The sequence below is a fragment of the Plecotus auritus genome (genome assembly GCF_963455305.1).
Source record: "Plecotus auritus genome assembly, chromosome: 8".
NCBI classification, from domain to species: domain Eukaryota; kingdom Metazoa; phylum Chordata; class Mammalia; order Chiroptera; family Vespertilionidae; genus Plecotus; species Plecotus auritus.
The window spans coordinates 40,880,860-40,896,692 of NC_137782.1; the positions used below are offsets into that span (position 1 = coordinate 40,880,860).

Sequence of the window (15,833 nt, forward strand, 5' to 3'; positions counted from 1 at the left end):
CTTGTCAAATGCTGTAAGGCAGGGTATGGCTCTGATGACTTAAAAACCACTCATATAAAGAATAAAAGAACAATAAAACATGTTACATTTCATAAGAGAAAGAAATCTATATATATAAAAGCCTAAGCAACTGTTTGACTGGTAGCTATGACACGCACTGACCACCAGGGGGCAGACACACAATGTACAGGCATGGAAACATGAAACAGACTGGTGAATCTCAAAGGGAAGGGGAAAGGGGGGAGGGCAGGAAGAAATTAACGAAAGATCTTATATGCATACTAGAGGCCCGGTGCACCCATGGGGTCCCTCGGCCTGGCCTGCGGGGATCGGGCTGAAACCGGCAGTCTGACATCCCCCCCAGATTGTGAGAGGATGCAGGCCAGGCCTAGGGCCTCTAGTGGATATATAAATAACCATTTGTACCTGAAAATATATTAAAATTATAATAAATAGTAATGCAAAAGAAAGCAATAATGCATTCTCATTACAGTCATACCTCATGACATTTCAGTCAATCATGGACTGTGTGTATAATGGTGGTTCCATAAGGTAGTGGATTATAAGCAAAAAGTTTGTTTGAAATGTTAGAAGAAAAGGCTGGCCCTGACTATCATGTTGAATTTACTGGTAGCTCTGGATGGTTTAACTAGAGGAGGAAGCTCAGCATGCTATTTACCAACCTACCTTCTGCCTTCCTACCCAGGCTTACTTGCTCCTTCTCCCCTTCTCTCATCCCTTCCCTCTCTCCCCCCTCTCCCTCTCCTTTTTGTTATTTCCTTGGGTCTCTTTTGATCTCTGCTCTTCCTTAATTTCCCCTTCTCTTCCTTCTCTCCCTTCCTCCCTCACTCCTCCTGATGACCAATCTCTCACCAGCAAAACCTCCCTCCACAGTCCTCCTCCTACACCCCCCTCCACAATGCACCCATGCACACATACACACATTTTTATCTTTCGTATCATATTTTTACTGTACCTTTTCTATGTTTAGGTATGTTTAAATACTATCCTAATATATAAAAACCCTGGGTTGTGCCCTTGCTGGTTTGGCTCAGTGGATAGAGCGTTAGCCTGTGGACTGAAAGGTCCCGGGTTTGATTCCGGTCAAGGGCATGTACCTCAGTTGCGGACTCTTTCCCCAGTGGGGGACATGCAGGAGGCAGCAGATCAGACATTCTCTCTCATCATTGATGTTTCTCTCTCTCTCTCCCTCTTTCTCCTCTCTGAAACCAATAAAAATATAAAAATTAAAAAACAAAATAAAAAAAACAACAACCCTGAGTCCTAACGACCAGTAACGACCGAGGCTCCATCAACCGGAAGTCAGCGCTGACTGCTTCTGCTGCAGGCTCCGTGCCCCAGCACTGACTGCTGAGGGGGCTGCGAATCAGGGCCAGAGAGAGGCCTGAAGAGAGAAGCAGACACTGATCCGTTGCCTCTGTGGCAGTTTTTGATCAGCACTTGCCTCTCTCTCTCCTAGTCTGGCCAGCAGCAGTGCCTCTATTTCTCTCCAGGCCTCCACCGGGGCTGCTGATCAGCCCCACCTTTCTGACCATGCCCCGTCGAAAGGCCCAGAGACGCTGACTGGCATAGAAACTGACTAATCAGAACCAAATCTGGGTCAACTGTGAGGAGCCAATGGCTGCTTAGGAGGCAGAGCTTTTGACACTGACTGGCATAGAAACCGACCAATCAGAATCAAATTGGCCAGCAGAGGAGGGCCATTGGGGGTGAGAACAGGCTGGCAGGGGACGGCAGTTGGGGGCAAGATCAGGCCGGCAGGGGAGGGCCATTGGGGGTGAGATCAGGCCGGCAGGGAAGGGCAATTGGGGGCAAGATCAGGCAGGCAGGGGAGGGCCATTGGGGGCAAGATCAGGCAGGCAGGCAGGGGAGGGCAGTTGGGGGCAAGATCAGTCAGGCAGAGGGCAGTTGGGGGCAAGATCAGTCAGGCAGAGGGCAGTTGGGGGCAAGATCAGGCTTGCAGGGGAGGGCAGTTGGGGCAACCAGGCCAGCAGGGGAGGGCCATTGGGGGTGAGATCAGGCCGGCAGGGGAGGGCAGTTGGGGGCAAGATCAGGCCGGCAAGGGGGGCAGTTGGGGGCAAAATCAAGCCAGCAGGGGAGGGAATTTGGGGCAACCAGGCTGGCAGGGGAGGGCCATTGGGGGTGAGATCAGGCAGGCAGAGGAGGGCCGTTGGGGGTGAGATCAGGCTGGCAAGGGGGGCAGTTGGGAGCAACCAGGTTGGCAGGGGAGGGCAGTTGGGGGCGAGATCAGACCAGCAGGGGAGGGCAGTTGGGGGCAAGATCAGGCCGGCAGGGGAAGGCAGTTGGGGGCGAGATCAGGCAGGCAGAGGCAGTTGGGAGCGAGATCAGGCTGGCAGGGGAGAGCAGTTGGAGGCGAGATCAGGCCAGCAGGAGAGGGCAGTTAGGGGCAATCAGGCTGGCAGGCAGAGGCAGTTAGGGGCAATCAGGCAGGCAGGCAGGTGAGCAGTTAGGCGCCAGCAGTCCCAGATTGTGAGGGGGATGTCCGACTGCCAGTTTAGGTCTGTGGGATTTGGCCTAAACCGGCAGTCGGACATCCCCCAAGGGGTTCCCAATTAGAGAGGGTGCAAGCTGGGCTGAGGGAACCCCCCATTTATGCACGAATTTTGTGCACCGGGCCACTAGTTGTGCTATAATTGCCTAGAGCAGTGGTCGGCAAACTCATTAGTCAACAGAGCCAAATATCAACAGTACAACGATTGAAATTTCTTTTGAGAGCCAAATTTTTAAACTTAAACTTCTTTTTTTATTTTTTTTAAAATATATTTTTATTGATTTTTTACAGAGAGGAAGGGAGAGGGATAGAGAGTTAGAAACATCGATGAGAGAGAGACATCGATCAGCTGCCTCCTGCACACCCCCTACTGGGGATATGCCTGCAACCAAGGTACATGCCCTTGACCGGAATCGAACCTGGGACCCTTCAGTCCGCAGGCCGACGCTCTATCCACTGAGCCAAACCGGTTAGGGCAAACTTAAACTTCTTTTAACGCCACTTCTTCAAAATAGACTCACCCAGGCCATGGTATTTTGTGGAAGAGCCACACTCAAGGGGCCAAAGAGCCGCATGTGGCTCGCGAGCTGCCGTTTGCCGACCACTGGCCTAGAGTGTTCAATACATTAACATGCTATTCAGGTTTGTAGCCTAGTAGCAATAGGCTATACAATATAGCCTTAGGTATAGGCTATACCATCTAGGTTTGTGTAAGTGCACTCTATGATATTTACACAATGATGAAATTTTCTAACAACACATGTCTCAGAACTTCCTGTCATTAAGCAACACATGACTCTATATCAAGAAATATGTTTTGAAAACAAATGTTGCTCCAAAAAAGAGGAAACCAAGATTCAGGCTTTGCAAAGGCTCTGTCAATCAGCCATGAAGAGACACAGGCAAGTCATATGCCAATATTCTTGTGTTTCCTTATGGTGGGGAAAGTGGCAATTTGACGGTGAAATTAGCTTTTAATAATTTTAGGTGCAATCTAGAGAATTTAATAGAAGAAAGTGCCTTTAAAAAGGAGGCTTTCATCTAAAACTTTCTTCATTAATGAATTACGTTTATACAATTTTCAACAGTAATTTCTTTCTTCTTACGTAGGTTGAAAATAATAGGCTGTAAGAATTTCATGTTAACATTTTGAAATCATTACAAACATTAGAGTATGCAGCATCTCCTTAGCTGATAGAAAGTCATCCGTCTACAGGAGATTGCTTTCTTAATCTGCAATCAGTGGCTGCCTATAATCGACGTTTCTTAGCATGAAATGTAAGCACACACCCATTGCATAGTTATTTAAAGAGGGGATTACTGACTGTTTACACAGCTTTGTCTTAAATTCCACCTGCCAAGCTCTTGATGTTCTGTTCTGCTTGGCTTGTGGCTTATCCTTGCATACTTTCTTTCAACATATTTATGTCATTGATAGTTCAAACTTTAGTCAACAAGCCTGGTACAATTTTTTCTTTTGACTGAAGGTGACTATAATAGTTATTTGCCTACATTATACACACATAGCGCGCGCGCGCACACACACACACACACACACAGGGATGTATTGTGTTTAATATGAACAAGAATTCAAGAATAGATGAAAAAATCTAACCCAAGATCTTGAAATATTCCTTTCCATGTTTTCTTCTAAAAATTTTATTATTTTATCTCTTGCATTAATGTCTGTGAGCCATTTTGAGTTAATTTTTGTGTATGGTCTGAGGTGAGCATCTAAGTTCATCTTTTTGCATATGGATATTCAATTATCTCAGTAGCATCTTTAAACAGACTATATTCTTGTCAGTGAATTGCATTTGTCAAAAATCAATTGACTGTAAGTCTAACTATTTATTTTTGGAAAATTGATAAAAGGGACCTCATCAAAATTCAAGACTTTTACACTTCAAAAGACTTCATTAAGAAAACAAAAAGATAAGCAACAGACTAAGAAAAAGCATTTGCAAAACACATACTTAATAAAGGATTTGTATCCAGAATTTACAAAAAAAAACTCTTACAAGTCAGTAATATGGTGACAATTCAATCAAACATGAGCAAAGGATTTGGAATAGACATTTTCTTCAAGGAATGTATACGTACAAAGGGCTAATAAGTGCATGAAAAGGTATTCAACATGATTAGTCATTAGGGAAATGCAAATCAAAACCATAATGACATACCACTGCACACCCACTAAAATGACTGCAATCAAAAGACAGACGACAATAACCAAAAGTCTGTAAATGTGCAGAAATTGGAACTCTCGTACATTGCTGGTAGGAATGTAAAATGTGGCAGCCACATTAGAATACAGTTTGGCAGATTCTCAAAAAGTTAAACATAAACTACTACCTAGCAATTCCACTTCTAAATATCTACCCAAGAGAAATGAAGATATATGTTCTCACAAAAACTTGCACACAAATGCTCATAGCAGCATTATTCATTGTGGTTGAAACCTAGAAAAAACTTAAATGTCAGTCACCTTATGAATGGTTAGACAAAAATGTTGTGTATCCACACAATATCGCTGAACAATAATAAGGAACAAATGCTGTCACATGCTAAATCATGGGTGAACCTCAAAAATGTTATGCCAAGTGAAAGAAACCAGGCAAAAGAGATTTCATTTTTTTAAGTATCCAGAAAAGACAAATTTAAAGAGACAGGAAATAGATTAGTGGTTGCCTGGGACCAGGGATGGGAATGGAAATTAACTGAAAATGTGCATGAAGGTTCTAATTGGTGAGATGAAAATGTTCTAAAACTGATTTATGGTGATGATTGCACCACTTGATAAAGTTACTAAAAATCATTGGACTGTACATTTGAAATGGGTAAATTTTATGATATGTAAAACATACTTTAAGAAAGGTATGAAAAATATTAAAAAGCTGCTCTGAAAGACAGGTGAAATCCTTTGGAGTGGCACTGTTTCAGTTCAATACAATCTAATTTATTGTATATCTCCTATGGCAGTGGTCGGCAAACTCATTAGTCAACAGAGCCAAATGTCAACAGTACAACGATAGAAATTTCTTTTGAGAGCCAAATTTTTTAAACTTAAACTTCTTCTAACACCACTTCTTCAAAATAGACTTGCCCAGGCCGTGGTATTTTGTGGAAGAGCCACACTCAAGGGGCCAAAGAGCCGCATATGGCTCGCGAACCACAGTTTGCCGACCACGGTCCTATGGGATGAACGCTGTTTCAGACCAGAAGGTAAACAGCACAGGGCTTGGAGTCAGAGACCTGGTGTTTAAATACTGCACCTGACATGTATTTGCCACAGCTTGGGATAAGCCACTCAATTGTTCTGTGCCTTGTTTTCCTCATTTGTAAAATCAAAAATTACTACACCTATTTTGCAACTAAGGATTAACTCTTTTTTGCTGCTATACTTATACTTGTGTGACATTCTTGCCAATTACAATTGCTAACCATCTATATTCTCTATGCTAGAAGCTCTGTGTTCATTTTATTTATCCTTAAACCCCTGAATACCTGATAAATGCCTGGAAATAAATTTTATTTTAATTTAAATTTGAAGTTAGCATTTGGGGAATTATGTACTGTTATGCTATGTACTGTTTTTCCAAATAAAGATGATATGCTCATCTACCATTAGGAGGAAACATGTTTTTATGCTCTAGCCTGTAGGGCAGGATGGGAATGAGCCACCTAAGCTCTGCCCCTGAGACCAATAGGCTAATTTTTAAGAAAACTCTATCAGGCAGGGCCACTTTATGACTTTTTGGGCCCTTTCTCCCTAGGAAAGTATAAATAATATTTTTATGACTGTGTTGGTATAAAAGTGAATGTTTAATATTATATTTTAAAATACTTTACTTGACCAGAAGTTCATTGTTTTTTTCTTATTTTAAAATTAATTAAAACATTTTCATGAGCCCCTAAAAGTATTATGGACCCAAGGAACTGCTTTCTGTGCATAATGGGGAAGTTGGCCCTGTTGGTGGTGACAGAAGTATTGTCCATGAAATGGGATTTTCTTCTCTGTGAGCCACAGTAGGCTCAAAGTAACATAAGCTCCTTATTTTATGTTTATGTGTGTATTAAAGAAGTAAGAACAGTAACAAATGAAAGGACTTGCTCTATCATATATCAAACTCATGAAGCTTTACTAATAAAGACAGGGTGGAGTTGGAAAAGGAATAGGCACTGAGTAGAAAGTATAAAAACAGATTCATATAACATATGGGTATTTCATAATTAACAGAGGTGACTTGCAGATCAGTGGGACCTTTCATTTCAATGAATGCTGCTCAGAAATTGGATATTCTATGGGGGGAAAATGAACTGGACCTCTATTTCACACTATACACAAAAATCAATTCCACGTATCTGAAAGATCTAAATGTGGAAGGCAAAAACTGTCAAGCTTTTAAGAAGATATTTTAGAATATCCTAGATACTGTGGCACCTTTAAAGTAGAAAAAAAAGTGCTGATCATAAAGGAAAAGACTAATATTTCACTACATTAAAATTCCCCTTTCTAATTATTAGACGGCATCAGAAAGACAGTAAAAAAAATCAAGCCATAAACTAGATGTGTAATACATAAAATGAAAAAAAGACTAGTACAAAGAACATATAAAGACTGTTTATGAATCAATAAGAAAAATACATTACTAGAAAAAATGAGACTTGAACAAGCACTTTATGAATGAGGAAATACCATTGACCAATAAATACATGGAAAGATGATTAACCACTTTGGCAATTAGGGAAATTACTTTAAAAATACCATGAGATGCCACTTGCTCTTTGTATTTGTCTTCCTTAGCCACTAACCTTCCTTGATGTCAGGATAATCAAAAGTTACTTTTGCAGGTTTTAAAAAACACAGTTCCTCATGAATATTCAAATCAAACCTTTACCAAAACACAATCTCCTTTTTCCAGATGCAGTGGAAATCCTTTGGCTGGCAGATTTGTCCACTCCCAACCAGACATTGAGAACATGTAGCCTCTTCCTTTACACTGTTAACTCCTTGGGCAGTAGCTGTATCTGCCTTCTCTCCTTCTTCTATCCCCGAAGCCTAGCATGGTGCCTGGCCTGCTGAAAAGGCTTAATAAACATTTGCATTCACGGGTGGGAGAGGAAGAAAACCAGTGACTGCAGTCCTGTGAGACAGGGCCACAAATATGCTTGTGAGTCTTCTCCTCCTACCCCACAAAAGAGAAAATACCACTATTTAGCAAGTATAAGGAAGAATGATCCACTTTGTGGAAATGAAGAAATGTTAGTAATGACTATGAAAAGTCATTTTCACTAATTATATTAGCTACCACTTTAAATGATAATATACAGTGCTGGCAAGGATATGGTAAGACTGGCATTCTCAGCCAGGCTGGTGGAGGTGAGCAGTGGTACAACCATTTAAGAAAGCACTTTGTGCCCTGGCCAGTGTGTCTCTGTTTGGGTGTTGTCCCATGCACCAAGGGGTTGCTGGTTTGACTCCTGGTCAGGGCACATATCCGGGTTGCAGGCTTGATCCCGACTGGCGGCATGTAGGAAGCAGCTGATCAATGTTTCTCTCTCTCTTTCTCATTCTCAAAATCAATTAAAATATATTTTAAAAAAGAAAGCAATTTGGCAATACAGAACAAGAACATTAAAAATATTTATATCCTTTACTCTAGTAATCTAATTTCAGAGGCTTAGCTAAGAAAATAACCTAAAAGGAAAGTCAAGATATTCATTGCAGTTATTCTTTATAGTAACTAAAAAAGAGAGGCAATATTAATATAGAAATAATTGAATAAATCATAGCATATTCACATAATGAAGATGTCAAAAGAGATAATTATGACACTATGCAGTCACATAGGAGATAATTCTGTTAAGTAAAAAATTATTAATTTTGTGTATTTTTGTTATATGATGCAAGAAATATAATGTGGATAAAATGTGCAAGGGCATATACTAAAAGAAAAAGACAATGGTTTGTGGGAGAAGTGAGATTTTTAGCACGTTTGTTTCTATTCCTGAATTTTCTTTTATGTTATACTAGAGGCCCGGTGCACGAATTCATGCATCAGTGGGGTCCCTCAGCCTGGCCTGTGGGATTGGGCCTGGAACTGGCTCTCCAACATCCCCTGAGGGGTCCCGGATTGTGAGAGGGTGCAGGCCAGGCCAAGGGACCCCACCGGGTGCACGATTGGGGCTTGGGAGGGACATGGAAGGTTGGCCAGCCAGAGAGGGATGGCGGGAGGGCTCCAGGGTGTGTCTAGCCCATCTCACTCAGTCCCGATTGGCCGGACCCCAGCAGCAAGCTAACCTACCAGTCAGAGCGTCTGCCCCCTGGTGGTCAGTGCACGTCATAGTGAGTGGTTGAGTGGCCTTAGCATATCATTAGCATATTGTGTTTTGATATGTTGAATGGACAACTGGACAATTAGCATATTAGGCTTTTATTATATAGGATAATAGACCATAAAACCATTCCCTAGTGGTGAATCAAGCCCTTAGAGAGGCAAATTAACTCTACTGAGTCAGTCGAGGACCATTTAAATCTTTTGAATTCTTATGAGAAATACTGATTAGATGTCTGAGGAATCATTTTGTGGTATGAATACTAATTTTTAAGGTAATTTCCAGTGTAGCACCATCAGTATCCTGGTTTTTAGAGTGTTTTTCCCAAAAACTCTCAGAGTTTTAACAGCCCCCTTTGATATTTTCTTGTGTGTTTTGATTAAGCTGTTGTGCTAGAGTAGAGTCAGGGATTTGGGGTTTGTACTCCTATGCCTTTAATCAAGTTAAATGACTATCACTATTTAGGGTAATAGTACCTTCCTAATTGAGTTTAAATAGGGATTAAGTGAATTGATATATTTAAAGTTCTTATACTAGTGCCCAGCACATGGTAACTTCTAGTGAGTGTTTGTTAAATACATAGAAAAGAAAAGAAAACCTGAAAAAAGAAACACTGACTTTCCTATAATGGGTCAAGGAAAAAACTGAAATTGTATAATCTGCTTTCTCTCACCTCACTTTTATTTAATTAACTTCCTTCCTGCATATTTAAATGGTTGCTAATTTGAACAACCTCTTTCATTTTAAAGATTCGCCAATTCTCAGTCCAGCTAATTCTGCAATCAATTTAAGTGGAGCTCAGGACCTGACCCGGAATAAGAATGTTGTGAAGCCACTGGCTTTATCTTTGCAGGTTGTAGGGAAGACTTATGCTGCAGGTGATGTTTTCCTTACTTATATTTCTTTGGTAAATATATAGTCTATAAAAGACATGTGTGAAATTTAATTGACAACTTGGTAAAAGAAAACAGAAGCTGCTTCTTTGCCAATTGAAGACAGATGTGGGACTGTCTATAATAATCTATTATATACAAATCTTGTGTTCTCTATGTTCCAACCAGAAGAGTCAAAGAATGGCATTTGACACACAGGGGAGACAGAGAAGCTTGATTTTATTCAACCTGTTTTGATGAGGAACTGGGCGTACAAAGATAAATTAGGCTCAATCCCTGAACTCTAATTGTACTTGTAACCTAGCAAGGGAGATAGACCCATAAGAAGTTATCGTCAGTGTACTGCAGTAAATATAACAATATGCTAGGGGAGCACAGAAAATGGGACTAATCAAGAATGGGTTATTGGAGGAGCTTGGTCTTTGAACTATGAGGAGATAGTCACTATACAAATAAATTCTGGAAATACATTTAAAATTCAGAGAAACACAAGAGCAAAGCTTGAAAAGGAAGGGAAAGAGGCAGCATAATGTGTGCAAGAACTTAAGCAGTTTGGATTTGTTAGAACCATAAAATGTAAAACTCAGGGCGTGGCAGGAGGTGAGTAAGTGGTAGACAGGGGAAAGGTCACGGGAGACCAGACTAAGAAGCATGGATTTTACTCTGTAACTTATGGAACAGAGGAGTGACATGGTCATATTTGAACGTGAGCTAGATCATTTTGGCAGCCAAGAAAACAAGAAGTAGGAAAATTACTTGGGGGTCATTTCAGTAATCTAAGTGAGAAATAATGAGGTCCTTAACCAGGGTAATAATAGGTTGGAGAGGAGGAGACAGATCGGAGAACTACTCAGGAAGAAAAATCATTAGGACTTGACTGATTAAAGTGAGGATGAAGCAAAAGGGGTCTTGGTTTACGTCCATCTTTCTGGGCTAACGCTGGTGCCATTGCTTGAGACAAGGAATACAGAAAAGGGGGCAGGTTCCCCAGGAGGAGACTGTAAGTTTGATTTTAGATATGTTGACTTTGAGATACCCATGAGGCATTCAAGTGAAGAGCTGTTCAACAGTCATTTATCATGGGGGAAATTAGAACTGATACTATAGTATAAAGTTGAGCCACCAATATGTAATTAAAATCACCAGAGTAAGTAGTATCAGCCAAGGAGTAATGTAGGGTAAGGCAAGCTATGAACTAAGTATAGAATCCTAAAAGAATTCCAGTGTATCAGGAAAAGAAATGATAAGCAAGGTAGAAGAAGAATGAGGAGAAAACTTTCCAAGTTAGGCATCACAATTTATCCAGGTTAGATTATAGCTATGAATAAACTGGATCCAAATTTTTGCAGTATGAAAAACTTAATGAAATTATGGATCTTGGTAGTAATCTCATGGTTGCTAAAACTATCAAAAGAAAGGCTGATGAACAACTTTATAATTCAAGAATTAGCCTAACAACTCTTGAACCTCCTGATCAATCTTAACATCATAAGAGAAAACCAGCCATTCTATGCCCCTTGATGGAAGTATACTAGTACAACAGTACTTATGAGATACTCTCGTAAAAGAAAATCAAACCCGAATCTGAGCAAGCCTTTATATCTAATGATTTGTTTATAAGAAATAGAGGAGATGTTAAGTGACACCATGGATATCCAATAAGCAAATTCCAAAAAATGAGAAATTCTGCAAGGTTTTTAGCAATTAATTGTAAAAAAGAAAAAGAAGTGGAATCCGATATATTAAAAGAAGTTAAGGGACAGAACAACTAATTTCAATGTGTGGATCTTTTTTGAAGCCCAGTTTGAACAAACCAACTGTAGAAAAACATTTGTGAGATAATTGGGGAAATTTGTATACTGGTGGAATATTTAATATTAAGGAATTATTAATCATTGTTAATTTTAAATATAGTAATATTATAGTTGTTTGTTAAGAGTTCTTTTCTTTTAGAAGCACACATAGAAGTATTTATGGATGAAATGATATAAGGGAGTTTGCTTCAAAATAATCCAGAGCATGTATGTGTGTATGTGGAGTGAGGGGACGAGATAGAAAGTGTTGATAAATGTTCAAGCTGGGTGTTGGTACAAAGCTTATTATACTACTGGAGGCCCAGTGCACGAAATTTGTGCACGGGAGCGGGGGGACCCTCAGCCTGGCCTGCACCCTCTCCAATCTGGGACCCCATAGGGGATGTCTAACAACCGGGCCCACAGGGATCGGGCCTAAACCGGCAGTCGGACATCCCTCTCACAATCCAGGACTGCTGGCTCCTAACCACTCGCCTGCCTGCCTGCCTGCCTGATTGCCCCTAACCACTTCTGCCTGACAGCGTGATTGCCCCCTAACTGCTCCCCTGCTGGCCTGATTGACGCCTAACTGCTCCCCTGCCAGCCTGGTCGCCCCCAACTGCCCCTCCCTGCTGGCCTGGTCACTCCTAACTGCCCTCCCCTGCAGGCCCGGTTGCCCCCAACCGCCCTCCCCTGCCGGCCATCTTGTGGCGATGTTGCGCAAGGGTGTGACGCCATCTAGGCTTTTATTATATAGGATTCTCTCTATTTTCATATATGTTTGAAATTTTCCATAATACAAAGTTTAAAAAAAAGTTTTCTTCTATCTACCATCTCCAAAGATTTCACTGAAAAGGATTCTAAAAGACTTCTTGGGGTCCTAGAAGATGATTTTAGGTGATATTTCACTTTGCTGAAGTTATTACTCTAATGTTGTAATTGGCTGTATCTAACTGGGCTATCCTGTCAGTGAAATTCCTTTCAATCCTAGAGTGTGAGTTTTATCACATGGTTGCAGCATCACAGAAAGCAGTGTCCTTCCTGCCCAGCCTCTACCCTGAGTGTTTACTCTTGTGCATTACAGATGCTGCCAATGGAAACAGTAGCCAAGGAGGGAAGAGCGGTACATCTAGCTCTGCTCAAGCCCGCCCAGGGACTTACCCTTTGTCACCAAGACCTAGCTATGCACCAGGAGACCAAGGTACAATAGGGTTTTGAAATAATGCAACTTAATTATGGAAGAATAATTAATTGCTAAAAGTTTGGAATGATAAATTATCTGACAGTGTACTTTCAAGTTTTTCTTAGCTTCTCATACACTATTTTAAAATTTTATGCTTGGTGTAAGCAGAAATTATTAAATATCTTGGTGATTGTACAGAATGAGCACTTACCTAGGAAATAATGCTGAAACCTATGTATAAGGAAGTGTCTTGAAAAACCATGGACTTTCCTCTCTATTGTGACCCTGGGCAAATCTGATCCTTCCTTTCACCATCTACAAAATGAGTATAACAATATATGTGTCCTAGAACCTCACAGGGATGTTGACAGAATGAAATGAAATAATCTGGATAAAACTGTACATTGTACAACAGCATACAGATGTTAAGTGGTATTGTTAGTGTGACTTTTGCTAATTTTATCTTTACCTCTAGAAGAGTGGCTTATGCTTTCTGAGTATAATCAGATTAAAGGTTCTATGTTTCTCTGGCTTCTTTCCTTTCTTCTACTGCTAAGATAAGGATCATCTTTCTTTTTTGCCTTCAGCTACCATGTTCACTTCTGGGCCACCAAAGAAACGACACCGGGGATGGTACCCTGGGTCACCTGTCCCCCAACCTGGTTCCGTTGTACCTGTTCCTACAGTTCGCCCTCTTTCAAGAACTGGTAAGATTTCAACAGATGATGGGTTTTAACTTTTATTGAATTAGCAGAGTATCTCCTACTCTTGTTCTTTCCCTGCACCCTTGAAGATAAATTTCCTTAACCAGCCATTGTATCCAATATTATGTAAGGATATTGATAGTACCTAATATGTGGCCCCATCACATCTACCTTCACTAGAAGCACATGTATTATCACAACAGATCTTAGTTCACTATCTGGTTTTGTTTTAGCCATGGTATTGATAAGCCATTCTTTTCTACATAGGACATGATGCTACCAACCCACCATCTTAAAGCACAAGTGAACTTGCTTTGCCAGCAGTGGTATTAGATATGTCCTTCAATGATCTGGTTCCTTATGTGTCCCATACTTATTTCTGGCCTGGATGTTTCAGTCTGTGACTAGGATCCTGAAAAAACGACTGGTTCTTCTTTAACCTAAGCTGTGGCCATACGGTGCCTATAGTTAGATGTTCAAATGCTCATCTACCTTGCCATACTAAACATAGACAAATGTAAATATACTAATTCTAAGACATAGATGTAGTTCTTTTAAAATTTAAGTTTGTTGAAATAAATAATTTTAAAGAATACAAAGAGATACAGACATATACACAAAGAATCGTGCCAGTATGTTACTGCAGTTGCCTATAGGTAGTACTGATTAATGATGAGCTGATCTTCACACTTTTCTATACTTTTACAATTTTTTTATAATGAGAAGATATTCCTTGATATTCTGATGGGGAAAGATAAAATACAAAACCGAATCCAAAAGACTACCTAGAAGGAAAAACTACCAGAAATGCTAAATAATAGTTATCTCCAGATAATGTGATAATTGTTAAATTTTTTCCTTTTGTTTTTCTCACTTATAATTTTATACAGTAAGCATGAATTACTTTCATGAAAAAGCAACAATAAACCATTAGACTTCTAAAACTTCCATATTAAATATATTAATACTACATTATTTTAATTGCATTGCCTTTAGCTTTCATGTCTAATCCTTCTTGTCAAACTACTTTTTTCCAGAGTCCCTTCTATCTGCCCCAGTTCCACAGACCCCATTAACTGGAATTTTACAGCCTCGACCCATTCCTGCAGGGGAAACTGTAATTGTTCCTGAAAACCTGCTAAGTAACTCAGGCATTAGACCAGTAATTCTGATAGGTAAGACAAAGGAATTTCAAATTGTCTGTGTCAGCTAGAATTTAGGAGTGCTTCTCCATTGCATTGTTTGTGCATTTATACATGTGTTCATGAATATATTTATCCGGTTATTGATTCTTTCAGCTTTTGTTGGTCAGCTCCATGCTATACTAAATGTGTGACTAGACATTGGGAATAGGGCAGTCTTTGGGCCCACAAGGAACACTGGGTAGTGAGGGAGTCTGTCATGTAAATGACAATTACAACACTCTAGGATACTTGAGCTGGTAGAGGTTCACAACCAAGAACTGCAAGAGCTCAGAGGAGAGAGAGCTTAACTCTGTCTGCAGAAGGGTCTGAGAAGACTTCGCAGAGGTAACGTTTCAGCTAGATCCTGAAGGGTGGGCAAGAGTGGACAAGACAGGGAAGGGGACTTTTCAGTTAAAGGGAGACAAACCACAGAGAAAAGAAACAAGCTGAACAGCTAATAGATCCCACTCAGGACAACCAAGAGCTCCCAGAGTTGTAGATGGGGAAGCATCTATGAATCAGTATCTTAACTTAAGGAGTCTGAGTCATTCCAAGCTGTCTATAAGAGGAGGCATAGACATTTAGGGGTTCCTAGATTCTAAGACCAACTTAGTGCCTTTCATACCCACTCAAGAGTCCTCTCATTTGGGGGCTAGCCTAGACCAGAAGGAGACTGCCTACTTTACCTTTAGGACTTAACAGAAGGGTGTGTAATCCCCATCACGTATTTAGGGTATGTCCAAGTGAAGTCCTGTCTGTTCCTTGCAAGCTGGCTTGAGCCTACTGGCGTGAATGGTTTTATTTCAAGCCCTGTACTTTACCATGCTTCCCTATCCACTGATCCTAGACCTGTCGCCACTGGGGGAAATTCCAGTTATTTAAATTCCATATGTCAGTAAGTTCTTACTGAGCTTTTGAGTTGCATGCATAATGCTATTAAGCCTTGAGGACACTTTGTGTCTGCCTTTTAGTAGAAGTCACAGAGGGACTGTCCTTCCAACTACACACCCAAAACAGGATATACACTGAGTGGCCAGATTATTATGATTTCTGAACACATAATAATCTGGCCACTCAGTGTATATCCTATATAATAAAAGGCTAATATGCAAATTGTCCCCTCAACCAGGAGTTTGACCAGCAGGCAGGCCGGCCAACTGCCCATGTCCCCTCCCCCTGGCCAGGCTGGCCAGACCCCACCCAT

General features: G+C 40.7%; 1 protein-coding gene across 1 annotated transcript in view; it reads left to right on the forward strand.

Annotated features, from left to right (window-relative positions):
* GREB1L (GREB1 like retinoic acid receptor coactivator) overlaps nt 1-15,833 on the forward strand; it is a 130,826-nt gene that overhangs the window by 46,808 nt on the left and 68,185 nt on the right. The window contains 4 exon segments of the mRNA XM_080685072.1: nt 9,622-9,750; nt 12,643-12,759; nt 13,329-13,448; nt 14,483-14,620. Coding sequence (XP_080541198.1) covers nt 9,622-9,750; nt 12,643-12,759; nt 13,329-13,448; nt 14,483-14,620 — 504 coding nt within the window.